The sequence below is a fragment of the Hemitrygon akajei genome, chromosome 16 (genome assembly GCF_048418815.1).
Source record: "Hemitrygon akajei chromosome 16, sHemAka1.3, whole genome shotgun sequence".
In the NCBI taxonomy this organism is placed as follows: domain Eukaryota; kingdom Metazoa; phylum Chordata; class Chondrichthyes; order Myliobatiformes; family Dasyatidae; genus Hemitrygon; species Hemitrygon akajei.
The window spans coordinates 34,337,604-34,356,378 of NC_133139.1; the positions used below are offsets into that span (position 1 = coordinate 34,337,604).

At 40.9% G+C, this 18,775-nt stretch overlaps 1 protein-coding gene across 2 annotated transcripts in view; it reads right to left on the reverse strand.

The window, feature by feature from the left end:
- LOC140739962 (phospholipid-transporting ATPase ABCA1-like) overlaps window positions 1-18,775 on the reverse strand; it is a 186,721-nt gene that overhangs the window by 132,882 nt on the left and 35,064 nt on the right. For both annotated transcript variants that reach the window (XM_073068673.1, XM_073068672.1), the window contains exons 3-5: window positions 15,949-16,042; window positions 12,854-12,995; window positions 10,590-10,717 (exon numbers count right to left, since the gene is read on the reverse strand). In XM_073068673.1, the coding sequence (XP_072924774.1) occupies window positions 10,590-10,717; window positions 12,854-12,995; window positions 15,949-16,042 (364 nt within the window). The remainder of the gene's footprint in view (window positions 1-10,589; window positions 10,718-12,853; window positions 12,996-15,948; window positions 16,043-18,775) is intronic.

Consider the following 18,775-nt stretch of genomic DNA (forward strand, 5'->3'; position numbering starts at 1 on the left):
CACCCTATAACATTTGACATCCTTACTAATCAAGAACCTATCAACCTCTTCTTTAAATATACTTAATGACTTGGCCTCCACAGCCATCTGTGGCAATAAATTTCACAGATTCACCACTCCCAGGTTAAAGAAATTCCTCTTTCTCTGTCCTCAAGGGATGTCCTTCTATTCTGGGGCTAGACTCTCCAATTATAGGAAATACCCTGGCCACATGAACTCTACCTAGGCCTTTTAATATTTGATAGGTTTCAATGAGATCTCTCCCCATTCTTCTAATCTTCTACACCTCTGATTTCTAAACTTGATCCTTGTTTAGAAAAACAGTCTACACCTTTATTTCTTCTACCAAAGTGCATGACCATATACTGTGTTCCATCTGTTACTTTTTTGCCCATTCCTCTAATCTGTGCAAGTTAAGAGTTCCCAACCTGGGGTCCACAAGTCCCTTGCTTTATGGCATTGGTCCATGGCACAAAGTGCTGAGAATCCCTGGTCTAAATCCTTCTGCAGATTCCCTGCCCTTCTACCTATCTTTGTGTCATCCACAAACTTGGCCATCAATCACAGTGCCTCGTCCATCATTTAAGGACATGCTCTCTTCTCATTACTGCCATCTGGGAGGAGGTTCAGAAGCCTGAAGACCCACACTCAACTTTTTAGGAATAGCTTCTTTCTCTCTGATGTCAGGTTTCTGAACAGTGCACGAACACTACCTTGCTATTCCTCTTTTGATCTATTTATTATTATTTTTTGTAACAAAGTAATTTTTGTCTAGCAGAGTACTGATGCCACAAAACAACATATACCACAACGTACAGCATGTCAGATAATAAACCTGATCTCCTTATCCAGAAGGAGACTGGGGGGCAAAGGGCAGGGTGGAAAGCATCATTAACTGGTTACTGTGGACCAATCACACAAATACTGTGGCTGTCAGAGAGGATAGGAAGATGAATGCCTTGTGATGATTCACTCCCCTCATTACACTACAAAACTTTTCTATCATCTAAAAAACACAAGTCAACACTGTGATGAGATAGCCTCCACTTGCAGATGACAGAGCTCAATACCATCCAGGAGGATGCATGCCACTTGATTCATGAATGCATCACGGCAATAATGCAAGCCATCTACAAAATGCACTGTTAGTTACCTGCCCAGGATACCCCCACAATACCTCTCCCACCCAGGAGGAGGGCACTACCACCTGCAGGTTCCCCTCAAGGACACACACCATTCTTGGTGGTGGCATCCGTCGGTCTCGAGAGACCATGGATCTGCGCCTGGAGTTTCCAGGGCTCAGGCCTGGGCAGGGTTGTATGGGAGACCAGCAGTTGCCCAAGCTGCAGGCCTTCCCCTCTCCACGCCACCGATGTTGTCCAAGCGAAGGGCACTAGGACCCATGCAGCTTGACGTCGCGGAGCAATGTGTTGTTAAGTGCCTTGCTCAAGGACATAAACATAACACGCTGCCTCAGCTGAGGCTCGAACCAGTGACCTTCAGGTTACTAGTCTGATGCCTTGCCCACTAGGCCACGCGCCAACACACCACTCTAATGTGGAAATATACCACCAGTACTTCCTCATCACAGGTTCCAAATCCTGAAACACTCTGCTCAACAGCACTGCGACAGTACCTTCACCAGAAGGACTGCAATAGTACAAGGAAGCTCATCACTACCTTCCAAAGGACAATAAACCCTTTGATTCCAAAACATGAATTAACAGGAGGAAAACAGGGTTTACAACATAGTTCTCAGTCTCGAAACACACACACAAACACAAATACATACATAGTTTACGGTGATTATAATTCTGGAGGACAGAGCATGAAAGATTAAATGGTACAATTGTTCATTTGCCCTGTACGAACTAGTTTGATGGAAGCAAGGAAGATTAAAGGGGCATTTGGTCCAATGACAACCTTGTTGACCCCTGTCTATATTGTGATTAATTTCATGGTAAGCTAGTTGTTTAGAACTTCAGATTGCATGTCATTGTACAGCAGCCAAGTTTGAAAACCTCTCTCCACAACCCTTCTCAGTAAAAGGAGACCGAAGTCTTTTGAGTTCAGAAAAAGGCAAGGTGGTGCTCCTCACCACGTTTTTCTTGCAGTTGTCACATAGTTTAAATTATACACATTGTAGCTTTTAATAGAAAGAATCAGCATCAATATTGCATATAGGTACAGAAAAAAACATGCAAAAGCACGAGTTACACCATGCTTAATTACAGGACCAACTATACCTACAACTCATTACACCAACCCTACAGTAATTACTGTTTACTTCAGTGTTGCGAGGTTCTGGATTCAAGTTTTGCTCTTGAGCGACAACTCAAAAATCTAGGTTGATTCATGAATATACTATTGACAGAGTTGCACTACCAGAAGTTTAGTTTTTGTTAAAAATAAAATACCAAGTGTTAACTTGCAATTCTGCTTGCTCTCTTTGGGTGAATACAAAATAAAGTCCCATGGCACTAATTCAAAGACAAAGATGACTCCTGGTGTCCTGACCAAGTTTTATCGTACAATCAATATAAATAGTAAAAAAAAAGTTACCTGTTTATTATACTGCTGTATATGAGAGCTTGTATGCACAAATTATTATCACATCTCTTGTATTTTAGCTGTGATTACACTTAACTACTCCACTGACAATTAATAAATTTGCAACAACAAGAGTCTGAAAATAATTTTTTTTCTTTTTCAATTACACCCTTGCACAAATATCAATAAGTGAAACATTCAGATAAGGTTGTCAAAGCATCACCAAAACTGTGGGAGATAACTTCAAAAGCAAAAGAGTGATGTATTTGGGAACAGCACCTACAGAGGAACAGAGCAGGCCAAGCAGTACCTACAGAGGAAAATAGATGTTAACTGTACAGTTCTCTCCATATCACTGCTTGACTCACCGAGTTCCTCCAGCACTTTGTGCATTGCTCCAGATCTCATCATCTGCAGTCAGTCGTCAAGAACTTGGGAATATTTGTGCCTCAACACCAAAAGACACTAATCTCATTAGTCACCCTTCTACACCATGGGCACCATGCAAGGAGTAATTCATTTTGCAGATACTTAGCTTTGATTTGGATACTCTCTGACCACTGTGTACATGACAACCATGCCTGATCACCATTCAACTCAGTAGTTGTCACCGGAAAGTTTGGAAAAATTGGGGATTCAATTTGCATCCATTCCACAGATGATGCAATCTATCCAAATTCACTTATGAATTACAACCAACTGGATAAGAAAACTGAAGACAACAACAAAATAACACTCTTACACTTGATCCCGCATGCTGTTGATGCAAGCACCCTCCTTGAGATTTGGAGCACATAATCCAGCCTGGCAATCTAAAACAGTACCGAGGGAATGCTGTCTTGCAAGAGAAATATCTTCCGTGTGAGTGATTAAAGCAAGGCCCATTCTTTGTGAAGTAGATGCAAAATATTCCTGGGCTCTATTAATACAGACAATGCCCTGGCCAACATCCTTCCTTAATTAACACTACCAAAAAACACTAATTTACTTTGTACCTATTTACAGCACCTGATGTGAAAGTTTCCCTACATCAAAGAAGAATACATTACAAAAGTTCTTAACTTGCTGCTAAATCCCTAGGACAAGATCACAATAGGCATAAAACAAATGCTTACTCTTTTTCTTGATTTTGTGAAAGGCTACATTAGAGACCAGTGTATGGAATTCATCCACCAAATGTATATTGATCTATATATGCAGGTTATTAATATTAATAGACTCTGGTAAATTTTGCTTTCTTCAATCTGGTAAACCAAGAGTCAACAGTCAAGTCACCTCAACCAAACTATAATTCAGTTCAATCTTGCATCAAATGTTTTAGAGTCAGAGTAGTACAGCACAGAAATAGGCCCTTCAGCCCATCTAGTTCATGCTGAAACCATTTAAATTGTCTATTCCCATCATCCTGCACTGGGACCATAGCCCTCCATATCCCTACTTTCCACATACCTGCCCAAATTTCTCTTAAACGTTGAAATCAAGCTCAGACGCACCACTTGTGCTGGCAGCTCATTCCACACTCTCACCATCCTCTGAGTGAAGAAGTTTCCCCTCATGTTCCCTTTAAACACCTTATCGATCACCCTTAACCCATAGCCTCTGGTTGTAGTCCCACCCAACTTCAATGGAAAATGCCTGCTTTCATTTATTCATTTATCATATCTATACCCCTCAATTGTGTACCTCTATCAAATCTCCTCTCAATCTTCTACGTTCTAAACAATGCAATCCTACCCTATTCAATCTTTCCTTATAACTCAGGTCCTCCAGACCTGGCAACATCCAATAAATTTTCTCTGTACTCTCTGAACCTTGTTTACATCCTTCCTGTAGGTAGGTGATCAAAACTGTACACAACATAGGCTGCATTACCGCCTTATACAACTTTAACACAACCTCCCATCTTCTGTACCAAATACATTGATTTATGAAGGCCAATATGCCAAAAGCTCTCTTTATGACCCTAACAACCTGTGATGCCACTTTCAATGAATTAGAGATCTGTATTTCCAGATCTGTTTGTTCTACCACAGCCCTCAGTGCCCTACCGAAGGTCTTACTGTGCAAGACCTACCCTGGTTGGTCCTACCGAAGTGCTATCCTCCTGTCACTAAGGATGTTTTAAATATCTCTGCTAGGGATATTTGCACTTGCCTCACATAGGGTCCGAGGGAACACCTTGTCAGGCCCTGGTGATTTACCCACCTAATCTGACTCAGGGTAGCAAACACCTCCTCCTCTGTAATCTGGGCAGGGTCCATGAAGTTGATGCTGCTTTGCTTCACTTCTACAGACTCTGCATCTGTCTCCCGAGTAAATGCAAGTGCAAAGAATTAATTTAAGATCTTCCTCATATGCTTTGGCTCCACACATGGATTATCATTCTGGCTTTACAGAGGACCAATTTTGCCTCTTGTAACCCTTTTGCTCTTAGCACATCTGTCGAATCCTTCAGGATTCTCCTTCACCTTGTCTTCTAGAGCAACTTCATGCCTTCTTTTAGCCTTCCTGTTCTCTTGCATTTCTTGTACTCCATAAGCACCTCATCTGTTCCTACTTGCCTATGCCTGCTATGCACCTCTTTTTTCTCTGAACCAGGGCCTCAAAAATCTCTAGAAAACTGAGGTTCCCTATTTGTTACGTTTACCTTTTGTTCTGACAGGCACATACAAGCTTTGCACTCTCAAAATTTTGTTTAAGGTGTCTTCCACTTTCCAAGTACACCTTTTCCAGAAAACAGCCGGTCCCAATCCACACTTGCCAGATCCTTTCCGATACTATCAACATTGGCCTTTTTCCAGTTTAGAATCTCAACCCTATCTTTCTGCATATTTACTTTGAAACCAATGGTGGTCACTGGATGCAAAGTGCTCCCCTACGCAAACTTCTGTCACCCGCCCTGTCCCATTCCCTCATAGCAGATCCAGTATTGCACACTCTCTCATTGGAACTTCCATGTACTGATGAAGGAAACTTTCCTGAACACATCTGACAAACTATCCCATCTAGTCATTTTACAGTATGGATTTCCAGTCAACACGTGGAAACTATTACAGGCTTATGTTTCTTGCAACAGTCTGCGATCTCTTTACAAATCTGTTCCTCTACGTCCCTAGGACTGTTGGGTGGTCTGTAATATAGCCCCATTAACATGGTGATACCTTTCTTACTTCTCAGCTCTACTCATAACGCCTACTTGTCAAGTTCTCCAGTCTGTCCTGACGCAGCACTGCTATGACATTTTCCCTGACTAATAACGCTACCCCTCGTCCTTTAATCTCTCTCACTCTGCCACATCTAAAACAACGGAATTTCAGAATATTGAGCTGCCAGTCCTGCCCCTCCTGCAACTCAAGTCTCCCCAATGGCTACAATATCATAATTCCAGGTGTTGATCCATGCCCTGAAGTAAAATGATATAAGCGCATTAAGAGATCACTGAACCCAAGTCAACCATCTGCATGAGCAAACAGGTAAGACCCCTTCAAATGCACTGCTACTCCAGCAACTGATGGCTCCATTGCAGGTAGAACTGATATTTATCCTTTCAAATATTTAGCAGCACAATTGGGCCAAAAATGTTTTTAGTTGTTTGTTATTCTTTTATGTTTTTTGAAGATTGCTGGCACAGATCACTGATCTGTTAGCCCACGCACTTCAAATTTTACTTCAAAGCAATTCATTATTCATTAGCAAACACGAGGAAATCTGCAGATGCTGGAAATTCAAACAACAACACACACAAAATGCTGGTAGAACACAGCAGGCTAGGCAGCATCTATAGGGAGAAGTGCTGTCGATGTTTCGGCCCAAAACGTCGACAGCGCTTCTCCCTATAGATGCTGTCTAGCCTGTTGTGTTCTACGAGCATTTTGTGTGTTGTCATTATTCATTATCCCTTTAATGAGGTATTTTTAATGTTTTGAAATACTAAGGCCCTGTATAAATAAGACTATAAGCTACAATTTGACCTGCACACAGGCCTACAGAGATGAGACCATCAAATGATACAGTTTGACATTTTAAACAGGGCTTTGTTGGATGGTTTGAAAAATGACATCATTATCCTCATAGAACATAAAAAGCAGGCCAATAAGCTGAAAATGCAGCCTTCCATTATTGATTTCTAATTTTCATGGATTGGGTCCAGCTCAGTAAATATGGACCTCATTTTCACAGTGACTTAGCTAAACATCAGCACACAATTACTTTCCATTAGAGCACATTCTCTAAAATCAAGTATCAGAAGAAGTCATTTCTCAAAAAGTGGATTAGCAGGAAGCAATAAGACTTGATAACTTGCACAGTGAATGCCAAACTTGAATTTTACAGAGCTGTAGATTGTGGAGTTAGATACTTCCGATGTCTTGAGAAAGTATAACACACTAATAGAGCAGAATCCACAAGGGTATGAAGGGTGGGTGGGAAATCACTGACACACTCGTAGGGCAAAGCTGCTAAGCTTGAGGCAAATGAATCCACAAGAGTGTCTTGGACCCAGATGAAAATCAGTAGATCTCACTTTCCTGGACTTTACAACCATAATATCAATATTATTTATCTTTTATTAGCCTTCTTTTTTGTATTTGCACAGTTTTTCTTCTTTTGCACACTGATTGCCTGACCTTGTGCGCAGTTTTCCAGCTTTTCCCCTATTGTGTTTCTGTGTACCCACTGAAAATGAAGTCAGCGAGGCCGCGGACTCGTTTTGTGGGGCTTTGAGGTCTACATTGCATGTGTTCCTGGATTCTGGTTACTTGCAAGAAAATGAATCTCAAGGCAACAATACAGACTTCGATAATAAATTTACTTTGGACTTCGAACTTTCAGATTTACTGACAAAATGCAAATGGCCAAAGCTTGTAGAAATACTTCGACATTGTAATATGTTGGAAGCTTGAGTTTAGACTTCATTTAACTTTAAAAAGTGTCAGAGTCAGGGTTGTAAAAAGATAGCCCATTGAGACCAAGCAGATCATCTCAGAAAACAAGGGACACCTAGTTCAGAGGAACATTTATCATCAGATAAAGTGAGAAATTGTTATTGAGCTCATGCAGGTAAACTGATGATTTCATGAATCCCAACGTGGCAATCTCACTAAGTGCTTTTAATTGTAACCCTATCTGGACAACATTAGAAATTTGGCCAGAATTTCTTACATTTCTTCCGCTCTTTTTAAGTCAGAACTGGAATGTAAAAATCCACCTTTGAGTACATCTCTATTTCTGTACCAAGTTTATTAAGGCACAATAAAATTAACCTGTCACCCAGATGTCAGGATGACAAAAGGACAGATACAATTCAGTGGCCACTTCGTTAGGTACAACTGCTCATTAATGCAAATATCTAATCAGCCAATCATGTGGCAGCAACTCATTGCATAAAAGTATGCAAATAGAGAGACATCCATTTAGAATAGAGAAGAGGAGGAATTTCTTAAACCAGAGGGTGTTGACTCTATGGAATTCATTTCCACTGATGACTGTGATTAAGAGTGATTACAACAGTGGTGTGCAGAAGAACATCTCTGAACGCACAACACACCGAAGCTCGGTGTGGATAGGCTACAGCAGCAGAAGACCATGAACATACACTCAGTGGCCACGTTATTATGTACAGGAGATACCTAATATAAAGTGGTCACTGAGTAGTTGTCCTTTGGGCCTATTGAGCGATCTGGCACTTTGCTGTCTGAGGGAGTCTGGTGAAGCTTGGAGACAAAGCATGAGCCCATGATTGACTCCATTGCTTTTTTCCAACTGAGGCGTCGAGGGCGTGAGCCCACGATTGATTCCATTGTTTCTCTTCCATTGAGGCATCGAGGGTACGAGCCCTTGATTATCTCTATTGCTTTTCTCTGATTGAGGTGCCAAGAATGCGAGCCCCTGATTGACTTTATTGCTTCTCTCTGATTGAGGCTCCGAGCAAAGCTGAAGTCGATGAGAATGAGAATGGAGGACGAGTGTGTGTTTGGCGCCGTCTGCCTGGTAGCTGCTGTCGTAGGAAAGTGCAGGAGTCTTGGGATCCACATTGCCAGGATTGATTGGTGAGGCCGTGGATTCATTCTGGGGGACTTTGAGCCTGTGTCCTTGGATTCTGGTTACTGATTTTTGTTCTGCTGTTTTTGAGTGGTTTCATCAGAGCGATCGACGTAGTCTGGGCAAAGGAAGGCAAAGGAAGGCCCTGCAGCGCTGATGTGAACTAAACCAAATATGACTGGACTCCCGGTTTGATTTTCTACGTGTTGTTCACTCGCTTTTTGCCGTTTGCATAATTCATTATTTTTTTCGCACATTGGGTGTTTTTTTGATGCTTTCTTGAACGCGTTCCATGGTGATTCTTTATTTCGTGGCTGCCTGCAGGAGGACGAATCTCAGAGCTGTATTTCATATGCATACTTCCATAATAAATGCACTTTGAATCTTTGAAATTTTACAGGACCTGAAAAGTGTGTGGCACTTTTTTGTGATATGCATACAGTACTAGAATATTTAGAATGATAATTGAAAAATTACATTCTTTTGATTTTATTTATTAATTGAAGGGTATAATGAAATACAGTATAAAAAAAATCTTTCACATTTCATTAACTTTCTCTAGCCGTGTCCAATTCCTGCTGCGTGACAATGAAGACTGTGTGTGGGAGCATTTCAGTTACCGCGCAGCCACGTACCAGTGTAACATAGGGGGAACAGTGGTTCTCATCTCCTCAGACGCTGTTAACTTGCTGAGTATTTCTGGCATTAGCCACTTTGGATTTCCATTCAGAGGTTTCAACACTATTTAAAAACTGGTGGAGGTGCTACTGAAGAGACTGAGTGTCTGATTTAATCAACAGACCATTGGATTAATTCTACCCTTTTCCTCCATTTTTCCAATTAAAATGGTGAAACAATCATTGTGTAGACAGCAAGTGCTTTCAGACAAGTACACAGTACAGTTTCATACAATACAGGCCCTTTGGTCCATGAAATTGTGCTGACCCTTTAACAGACTGCAAGATCAATCTAGCCATTCTTTCCCACATAGCCCTCTACTTCTCTTTCATCCATTTGCCTACCTAAAAATCTCTTAAATGTCTCTTAAATATCTGCCTCTGCCACCTCTCTGGCAGCACATTCCACACACCTACCAGTCCCCGGGTACAAGAAAAACTACCTCTGACCATCCTTTTCTCCCAGCGCCTCGAAGTTATACTCTGCCACCTGTATTAGATACTTTAGCCCTGGCAGGAGAAAAACAGAAGTCTGACTATCCACTTAATCTGTGCTTCTTATCTTGTACACCTCGATCAAGCCACCTTTCAAGGGACAATATATTCAAGCATGGAGGAGAGGCTCGAGTCTAAGAATTGCTCCTCAATCCTCTTGAGGATCAACCATCTGTAGCTGACACTGACACTTTCAACACTTCCCATGTTGAAAGTGTTTTCATCTTCTTACAAACAAAGAAAGAAAGAGGACCCTTAGGATCAACCAGGGCCTGGTTTTGGATAAGAGAGTCTGCAAGATGTATGGTGGTCAGTGACATGTGTGACACTACTGAGCCCAGAGGATCAAAGAGACTTAATCTTGTTCAATTCTATACACTCTTAATCTATTACTACATTGTGAAGCACTTATTTTTCCTGGTGTGCTCAATAATGGTCCTCCCCAAGACAACTTGGTCTGATTTTTATCCCAATTCTCTGAAAGGAGAGTTGCACAAGGTATGATGTGGTTGATACCAATATCCCATTAAGTGCACAAGGGTGAATTGTGCTCATAAGAGACCAGTTGAAGGTCTCAATAGGAGAAATTCTACCAAAAATACTTGCAATGGATTTCCATTAATGGAAAAAAATGCAGTTAAATGTAGTGCTGTTAATCCAAATTCTTAGGTTAGTATTCCTTAATTGATGTTTGCTATTCACTATTAAGGCAAAAGTCCATGATGTAACTTCGAAGCTTCTTCTAACAGTCTTGAATAAAGAATGCATGGGGCCCACTGAGGAATAACTTAAATGTTTCTGCATTACTTCAGATGCTGAAACCCATACCTGACAAAGGACGGATGTTATCAACCAGTTTTCTCAATGTGCTCATGAATTCATGGAAGCTCTGTAGAATGTGTTCCTTGTTGGCATGATGCAGTACCTTCTGGGCATCAGAGAACAACCGAGAAACACTGTCGAAAGACAGAAGTATATCTGTTAATAAGTGGTCTACAGTAGATGTAAAGTTGCCAAAGGTACTGATTATAAAATGGTCTCTCTCCTCAGATATGCAAGGGAAAACAACCAATTGTTAAGTGCAACTCTTCTCCTTCTGTGACAGAGCTGACTGTTGGAATGTGTAGAATATTTAGTTATCTTATTCTAGTTCCCATTCATGTGTGAAATAGAACAATGAATATCAACCTGCTAATTGAACACATTTAAGAACAACAGAAATCTTGGAAAATATGTACAAAGAAGGTGCTCATGGACAAAAACACTCTTTCATGCCTTGCAGGTGTATGAACATCCACCTTGGAGCCCCAGTATTCCCCACTTTGTGATTTGTTAACTTAGCAATAATGAAACCCAAGGCATCTCTGCTCCATATGGTAAAGCATGGAAATACTCTATGAGGAGTCTTATTTTAGTGGCATTTGTCCAGAGGACAAGAAAACCTTCAGTTCTGGCCAACTTCAGAAGTATTCCTGCTGTTGCTGTCTGAAGCTCACATTGTTAACAGAATTTGTGGGTGGAGAGGAACAAGAGAGGCAAAAGAGAGGGCCCATAACAGTGGGGGGTAGGGTAGTGGCATTGAGGGGTACAGAGAGGCAAAGGACAGCACTGACAAGTGATGCCAACACCCAGCTTACCAGATCCTGAAATGAATATTGTTAAAGCAAGATTGGAAGAGAGAAGATGGGAGAGTTCTAGTTTTCTATACAGCTGGTTTCCATTCCAACAATGGCTGAAATCTTACCTATAAGTTATGGACAAGCAGACCAAAAGATCTACTGTTTAAATAGATCATACAAGCTATATACAAATTATCTGGCTGGAAAAATCATCATCACAGAAACACATTGGTTGTTAAGTGGTTCCACAATTTCCACCTCCACTGTTATATCTAGAAGCTAACTTTACATATTGATAACGCTATTAATTCAGTTTCTGGCCTCACTTTATAAAGATAATAACCAAGACTTAACACTTTCATTTGTTTCTTATTTGCTTACATGATAACTCCTTTTTAGGTCACAAGTCTAAGCGGGGGGTTGTAATTAGCCTCAAGTCCCTTACACTAAATGTGCAACACGGCCTTACTTCGTCTTAGAGTTAAAAATGCACAGCAAGGAAACCACACCACCACTGACCGGTGAGCACCCATCTGCACTAAATCCATCTCACAGGTCCATACGCTTCCATGTACAAGTGATTCAAGAACCCATCCAGAGACTTCAAGAGTTTGTCAGTTAACCAGTTCCAATCATTTCCTTAAGCACTGTACTCCAGGCAGTTGCCACTCTCTGGATGAAAAAGGTCCCCCTCTGATTCACCTCGCCTTTATCCTAAATCTGTGTGTTTTTTTTCATCTACCTCTGATAAAGGGAGAAGTTTTCTGATGCCTACAACTTCTAGACTCAATTTTATCTACCTCACCTATGTCCCTTCTTAACCTCCTCTGCTCCAGGTAGAACACACTTGGCTTCTCTGGTCTTTCATAACCGAATCACTCCATTCCAAGAAACCTCCTGGTAAATCTCCCCTGTACTCTCTGTAGCATCATTGCATCCTTCTACAGTATAGAGTCCAGAACTGCTCTATCATTACACTTGGATACCTCTTCAAAAATTCTGTCAGCTTGGTCAAACACAACAAAGCCACATTGGTTGCTTCTGATTAGACCCAGTTGGCCATCTCCAATTAGACTCAGTTGTTCTAAGCAATCATTTAGTCTTGTGTTATACAATACTTCAGAAATTTGGTTCTGATAATGTAGGTCCTAACTAAAGAAGTTAATTTCCACTAAAGTTAATGGAAGTATATTTTCAGAGGGGAAATACAAGTATTAAGTTAGTCCAGCCTTTTCACACAATTCAGACCTTAATAATGGAAATCTCTTTTCTTTTCTGCTTCCAACTGATGGAATGTGCAACTGGGCAAAGTGCTCCAAAGTAAGTTTATTGAAAGACTTGCTTGATTTGATCATGTCTTCCTTCAACATGTATTGCACTGATTTGTGTGAGTTGGCACTTGACAAATCCTATCCTGCATTGGTTGGATATAGATACTTCTTTGGTGAAACAGGAGATATTAACACCTCTTACATGGATTGGTTGAAATTCCCCACAACTCCTGGAGTTTCTCCTGGTGTAGCATACTGGAAGCAAGGATTGTTAACGTTACAGATGATTCCTTGTATCCACGGCAGTGTCCCTGCTGATGGTAGTGCTTTGTTTGGAAAATGACCTATCAAGAGAAACAAGCAAACTGTGAACCCAAATGAACGCTTAACCCTCCTACTCAGTCATAAGGATATCAAGTTTTCTATTTTTGTCAGACATTGTTAATTAACTCAGGTGTAAGTAAACAGCAATTAACATCTAACTTTAAAAGAGGCTGTGACTACAGCACTTCAAGTTTCTATGATTTTAGCAAACTTAACTGATGATATGCAATCTACTATCATCAAACAGCCTTCAGGAATTAACTCTGAAATAGAGTAAATATTTGATGTTTGCAAGCACACTGCTGACAGGAACAAGAATACAATTTTATTCCCTGCACCTGAAGGCAGAATTTCCATTTCATAAAACTGCTGCAGTATAGAAGGTGACCAGTCAGCCCACTGAATCTGCACCCGTCTTAAACCTATCCATGGTGCCACATTTCCATGATGTTTTTTTCATGGTCCTGAAAACGTCCTTCAGATTATCCCAGAGGTTCCTGTTGATTTTTTTCATATTTCATACTAGCAATGAGAATGCAGACAACTAATATTGTTTTGTGTAAGCACTTTTCTCAGTTCCCACTGTACCTTTTGCCCAAGGTATGATCATCAGTCTCTCTGTATCTGAACCCTCCACTAATGGGAAATCTGCCTACCATCACCACCAACCCTCTATTTGCCCTATCTAAACCAGTCCTGATTATGTACACATCCCTCAAATCACTTCGTAGTCTGCTCCAAGGAGAGTAACCACAGCTTCTTGAGCCTGGAGCTATAATCTCATACGTTACTTGCAGACAAACGCTAATCAAAATTGCAAAAACACCACTTCCCACACCAAATATCCTGTGATAATTTTTGTCAAAAAATAAAATCAGGTCAAACATATACCTTTAGCCAGAATAATGATACAAGCGGCCAATACAACACAACAACAGATTACTTTTAAGTTTTGGATAGTGGTGAGTGAAGATGTTCTATTGGAATAAAAGTCAGCAAAGAAAAAAAACTCAGACTGTTTCGAAGGAAGCCCAATAAGCCAGGAGTGATACTTGCCCTCAGGCATTCTGTATTCCAGAGTCCTCTTGCTCTGTAACAGCTTATGGCATTGGTCCCATTTTTACAGACAGCACTTTTTCATGTGACTGTACTCTGACAATCAAGTTTCACTGGCAGCTCACGCCAGCTTCACTTTGAAAAGTGAATACTAATATTGTACACAATCTATCCACTGAACAGAGGATATTACTCATTCACAGAACCATAGAACATTACAGCACAGAAACAGGCCTTTTGGCCCTTCTTGGCTGTGCCAAACCATTTTTCTGCCTAGTCCCACTGACCTGCACCTGGGCCATATCCCTCCAAACCCTTCTCATCCATATACCTGTCCAAGTTTTTCTTAAATGTCAAAAGTGAGCCCTCATTCACCTCTTCATCTGGCAGCTCATTCCACACTCCCACCACTCTCTGCGTGAAGAAGCCCCGCCCCATGTTCCCTTTAAACTTTCCCCCTTCACCCTTAACCTATGACCTTTGTTTTTTTTCTCCCCTAACCTCAGTGGAAAAAGCCTGCTTGCATTCACTCTATCTATACCCATCATAATTTTATACACCTCTATCAAATCACCCCTCATTCTCCTATGCTCCAGGGAATAAAGTCCTAACCTGTTCAACATTTTTCTGTAACTCAGTTTCTCAAGTCCTGGCAACATCCTTGTAAACCTTCTCTGCACTCTTTCAACCTTATTAATATCCTTCCTGTAATTAGGTGACCAAAACTGCACACAATACTCCAAATTTGGCCTCACCAATGTCTTATACAACCTCACCATTACATTCCAACTCTTATACTCAATACTTTGATTTATAAAGGCCAATGTACCAAAGTTCTCTTTATGACTCTATCCACCTGTGACGCCACTTTTAGGGAATTATGTTTCTGTACTCCCAGATCCCTCTGTTCTACTGCACACCTCAGTATCCTACCATTTACCTTGTATGTTCTACCTTGGTTTGACCTTCTGAAGTGCAATACCTCACACTTGTCCGCATCACAGCAAGTCTCCAAATGCTTATTGATACATAATGTACATATACATGCACCAATATATGTCTGTCCATATATATTAGGTGCCATTAGCCCACATGTATTTAATGAAAGTGATGTGAATAATTTTAAAGATTGTACATCCTAGCAGCAGATCCAACACCAATGGTCAAGTACGTACCAAGATGGGATTGGTATTCTATTAATCCTGCTATCATCTTGCAAGTGCATTTATAGTAGTTTGGTTTAGGAAAGCTACAAGATATTTAAAAAAAGCAAAGAAAAACAACAAGAGAAAATTTGCAGATGCTGGAAATCCAAGCAAAAAGCACAAATTAATGGAGGAACTCAACAGGCCAGGCAGCATCTAGAGTACAGCCAACATTTCGGGCCAAGACCCTTCATCAGGACTGGGGGAGAAAAAAAAAGGAGTCAGAGTAAGAAAGTGGGGTGGAAGCAAAGAAAGAATGGTTTAGGCAGCAAACTATGATGTAGTAGTTTCCTGGAGTCCAATGGAGAACTTTTGACAGAAGTGGCTAATATCCCTCTCTCCTTCCAACAGGAGGGAGCATTAGGGTGAGAAGGTGGAAAGTACAGGAAGCTCCAAAATTTGTTTTTGCTCATCTTGATATGCAAACTAGTCTCACTTCCCAACAGAACTCACTCCCCCTATTACGAGGTTAACCACCTCATTGACAAAACTCAGGTATTAAGAATGAAAACTTGTACATTCCCAGAGGCCACCGTGTATGTGTGGAATCTGTATCCAAGTGAAAGTTAAAATCTGCAGAACTTCATGAAGAGTCTGAGTCTTCAGCAGTGGAGAGAGAACTGTGAGGTATGAATGGGTGTAGCCTGGGGGGGGGGGAGGGTTGGGGTGGAGGGGGCAAATCATTCTCACAAAGCAGCTGCATATTACTTACATTCATGTTGCTCAAACGGTGGGTGGGACTGGCGTACTGAGATTAAGATAAAGAAGAGAAAGAGAGGCCATAATAGCTCAATAACCAGTTGAATCTGCAAAACAAATAGTGCCGAGAGTTTTGAACGTTAACACACATTTCAATACTGGCTGCATACACAACATTCTATATCACACAAAAATCATCTTTGACAAGCCCAGCACCAGCAATGATCAGTTTGACAGCAGAACACAATCACAGCAAACATCATGGATAGATAGCTAATGGTATGAATATATTTAAATTAGTCGCTACTGAAATGAAGGAATTGCACAGCTAATTTGTTTAATGAACTCTGACAAACTGTTACATTATAATGACCAAATCTCCTGCTTAGTGCCTCTGGACCTATACACACTGGAGTTTAAAAGAATGACGCAGGATCTCATTGAAACATGTTGTACACTGAAAGACCTATATTGAGTAGACGTGGAGAGAATATTTCCTATAGTAGGGGAGTCTAGGACCAGGGGCCCCAGCCTCAGAATACAACACAAATGAGAAGAAATTTCCTTAGCCAGAGGGAAGAATACACTGCCACAGATTACAGTGGAGAACAACTCATTGGATATATTTAAAGTAGAGGTTGATAGGTTCTTGATTAGTAAGGCCGTCAAATGTTATGGGGAGGGAGGAAGCAAGAGAATGGAGTTGAGAGGCATAATAAAATCAGCCATGATGGAAAGGTGGAGCAAAATGGCCTAATTCTGCTCCTATGTCAAATGGTCTTAATTACAGGTGCTGATCTGAAGTTATTATTGGCCAGGACACTCCAGGTTTAGCTGTGATGGCAAACTCTGGTTAGCATCACAGATTTAAAAAAAAAATCAGCCAGTAGGACAAAATCTATTGTAACCATTCCTCAGGAGAGAGATGAAATTGACTGTTGTCGCTTTTGGAGTGATTCCTGGGAAAGACTGCCCTATACTATAGACATTAAAACATTACGTGACCACCGTCCATTCTCTATTAGCCCCTGGTGATCGGAATCAGCAGGCAGAATCATATAATGTAATCTAAAGAGCAGATTGTGGGTAGAGAAGACTGTCATACTGAAACCACAGTCCTATCATTTCTATAAATAACATCATTTGAAGGGAAAACAAGCTAAGTACTGAGAGATGTCTCTGTGGTTCATGCGTACATTTTGTACACCAGTCTCTACATCCAAATAAACTCCAACATTTAAGCTTGAATTTCTGATCAGAGGCATTTTAAATGTTATTAGTGCCATTGACTTCAACAGCGTAAAAACACGTTTTCAGTAAAGTATATTCATGATAGCAGTGTATTATAATATTGCAAACAGGGGCACAAATTAGAACAGAACTCTCTGTAATTCGGCACTAACTGGTGATCTCATTCAGAAGATACTTGTGCTCTTCCCAGGTTGGCACTGCAGAACATTAACGCTGTGAGAATATTGTACACTACATCTGGCCAAGTTAGACCTGGCAGAGACAGAGCTTGTGGCAGATATCTGGTGTCATAAAATGGAATAACTTCATTCACAACAATAACATCTGTTTTTTTTAAACAAATAAAATCTAATATACTTGAGGGGGGAAAATCTGCTTTAACTTTACAAGATTGTAATATAATAACAGTTCTAGGAAACACTTTAGCATTACAGTTACTACAAATTCCTCTTTGACAGTCTTTCCTCATTTATGGTTACAGAGTGCATTAGTTTACAAGATAAAAACACTTGCTTCAGATATTATTGCAACAAATGTCACACCACTCCTTACGTAAAGCATTTCTGCCCCATACGAAAATGTAGACTGCTGACATTGCACTGAACTAGGAAGCTTCCAAGTTAGAATCAAATTTACATGGCTCCTGGGCTAGGACCGAGAAAGTTCAAACCAAATGCCTCCTGCCCTACTCCCTTTACACTTATGATTGTGAGGCTAAGGACAGCTTTGATGTCATACTTTTGCCAACAACACCAGTGTCATAAGTGGAATCAAAGGTGGTGACGGATCAGCATCTAGGATGGAGATTGAAAGTCTGGCTGAATGGTGCCACAGCAACAACCTTTCACTCCATGTCAGCAAACCCAAAGAGGTTATTATTGAGTACAGCAGGAAACCGGAAGTCCATGACCCAGTCCTCATCAGGGGATCAGAAGTAGAGAAGGTCAGCAACTTTAAATTCGTCAGTGTTAACATTTCAGAGGATCGGTACTGAGTCTGGCACGCACGTGCCACAGCAAAGAAAGCACAGCAGCACTTCTACATTCTTAGGAGCTTGCAAAGATTTGGCATGCCATCTAAAACTTGACAAACTTCCATAGATGCACAGTGGAGAGCATACTGACTGGATGCATCAAAGCCTGTTATTGAGAAACAATACCCTTGAACAGAGAAGCCTACAAAAAGTAGGCGATACAGCCCAGTGCATCATGGGTAAAGCATCCCTACCATCGAGCACATCTATAAGGAGTGCTATCGCAGGAAAACAGTATTCATCATCGAGAACCCAAACCATCCAGGCCATGCTCTCTTCTTGCTGCTGCCATCGGGAAGGTGGTACAGGAGTCTCAGAAACCGCATCACTAAGTTCTGAAACACTTACTACCCCTCAACGATCAGGCTCAACCAAGAAGAGGAGGTAACTCCACCCAATATCACTCACCCCAAAATTGAACTGTTTCCACATGCTATGGACTCACTATCTCATGCTTTTGATATTAATTGCTCATTTATTTATTATTATTTTCTCTTTTTGTATTTGCAGTTTGTTGTTTTTGCATAGTGACTGTGTCTTGTTACGTGCAGTTTTT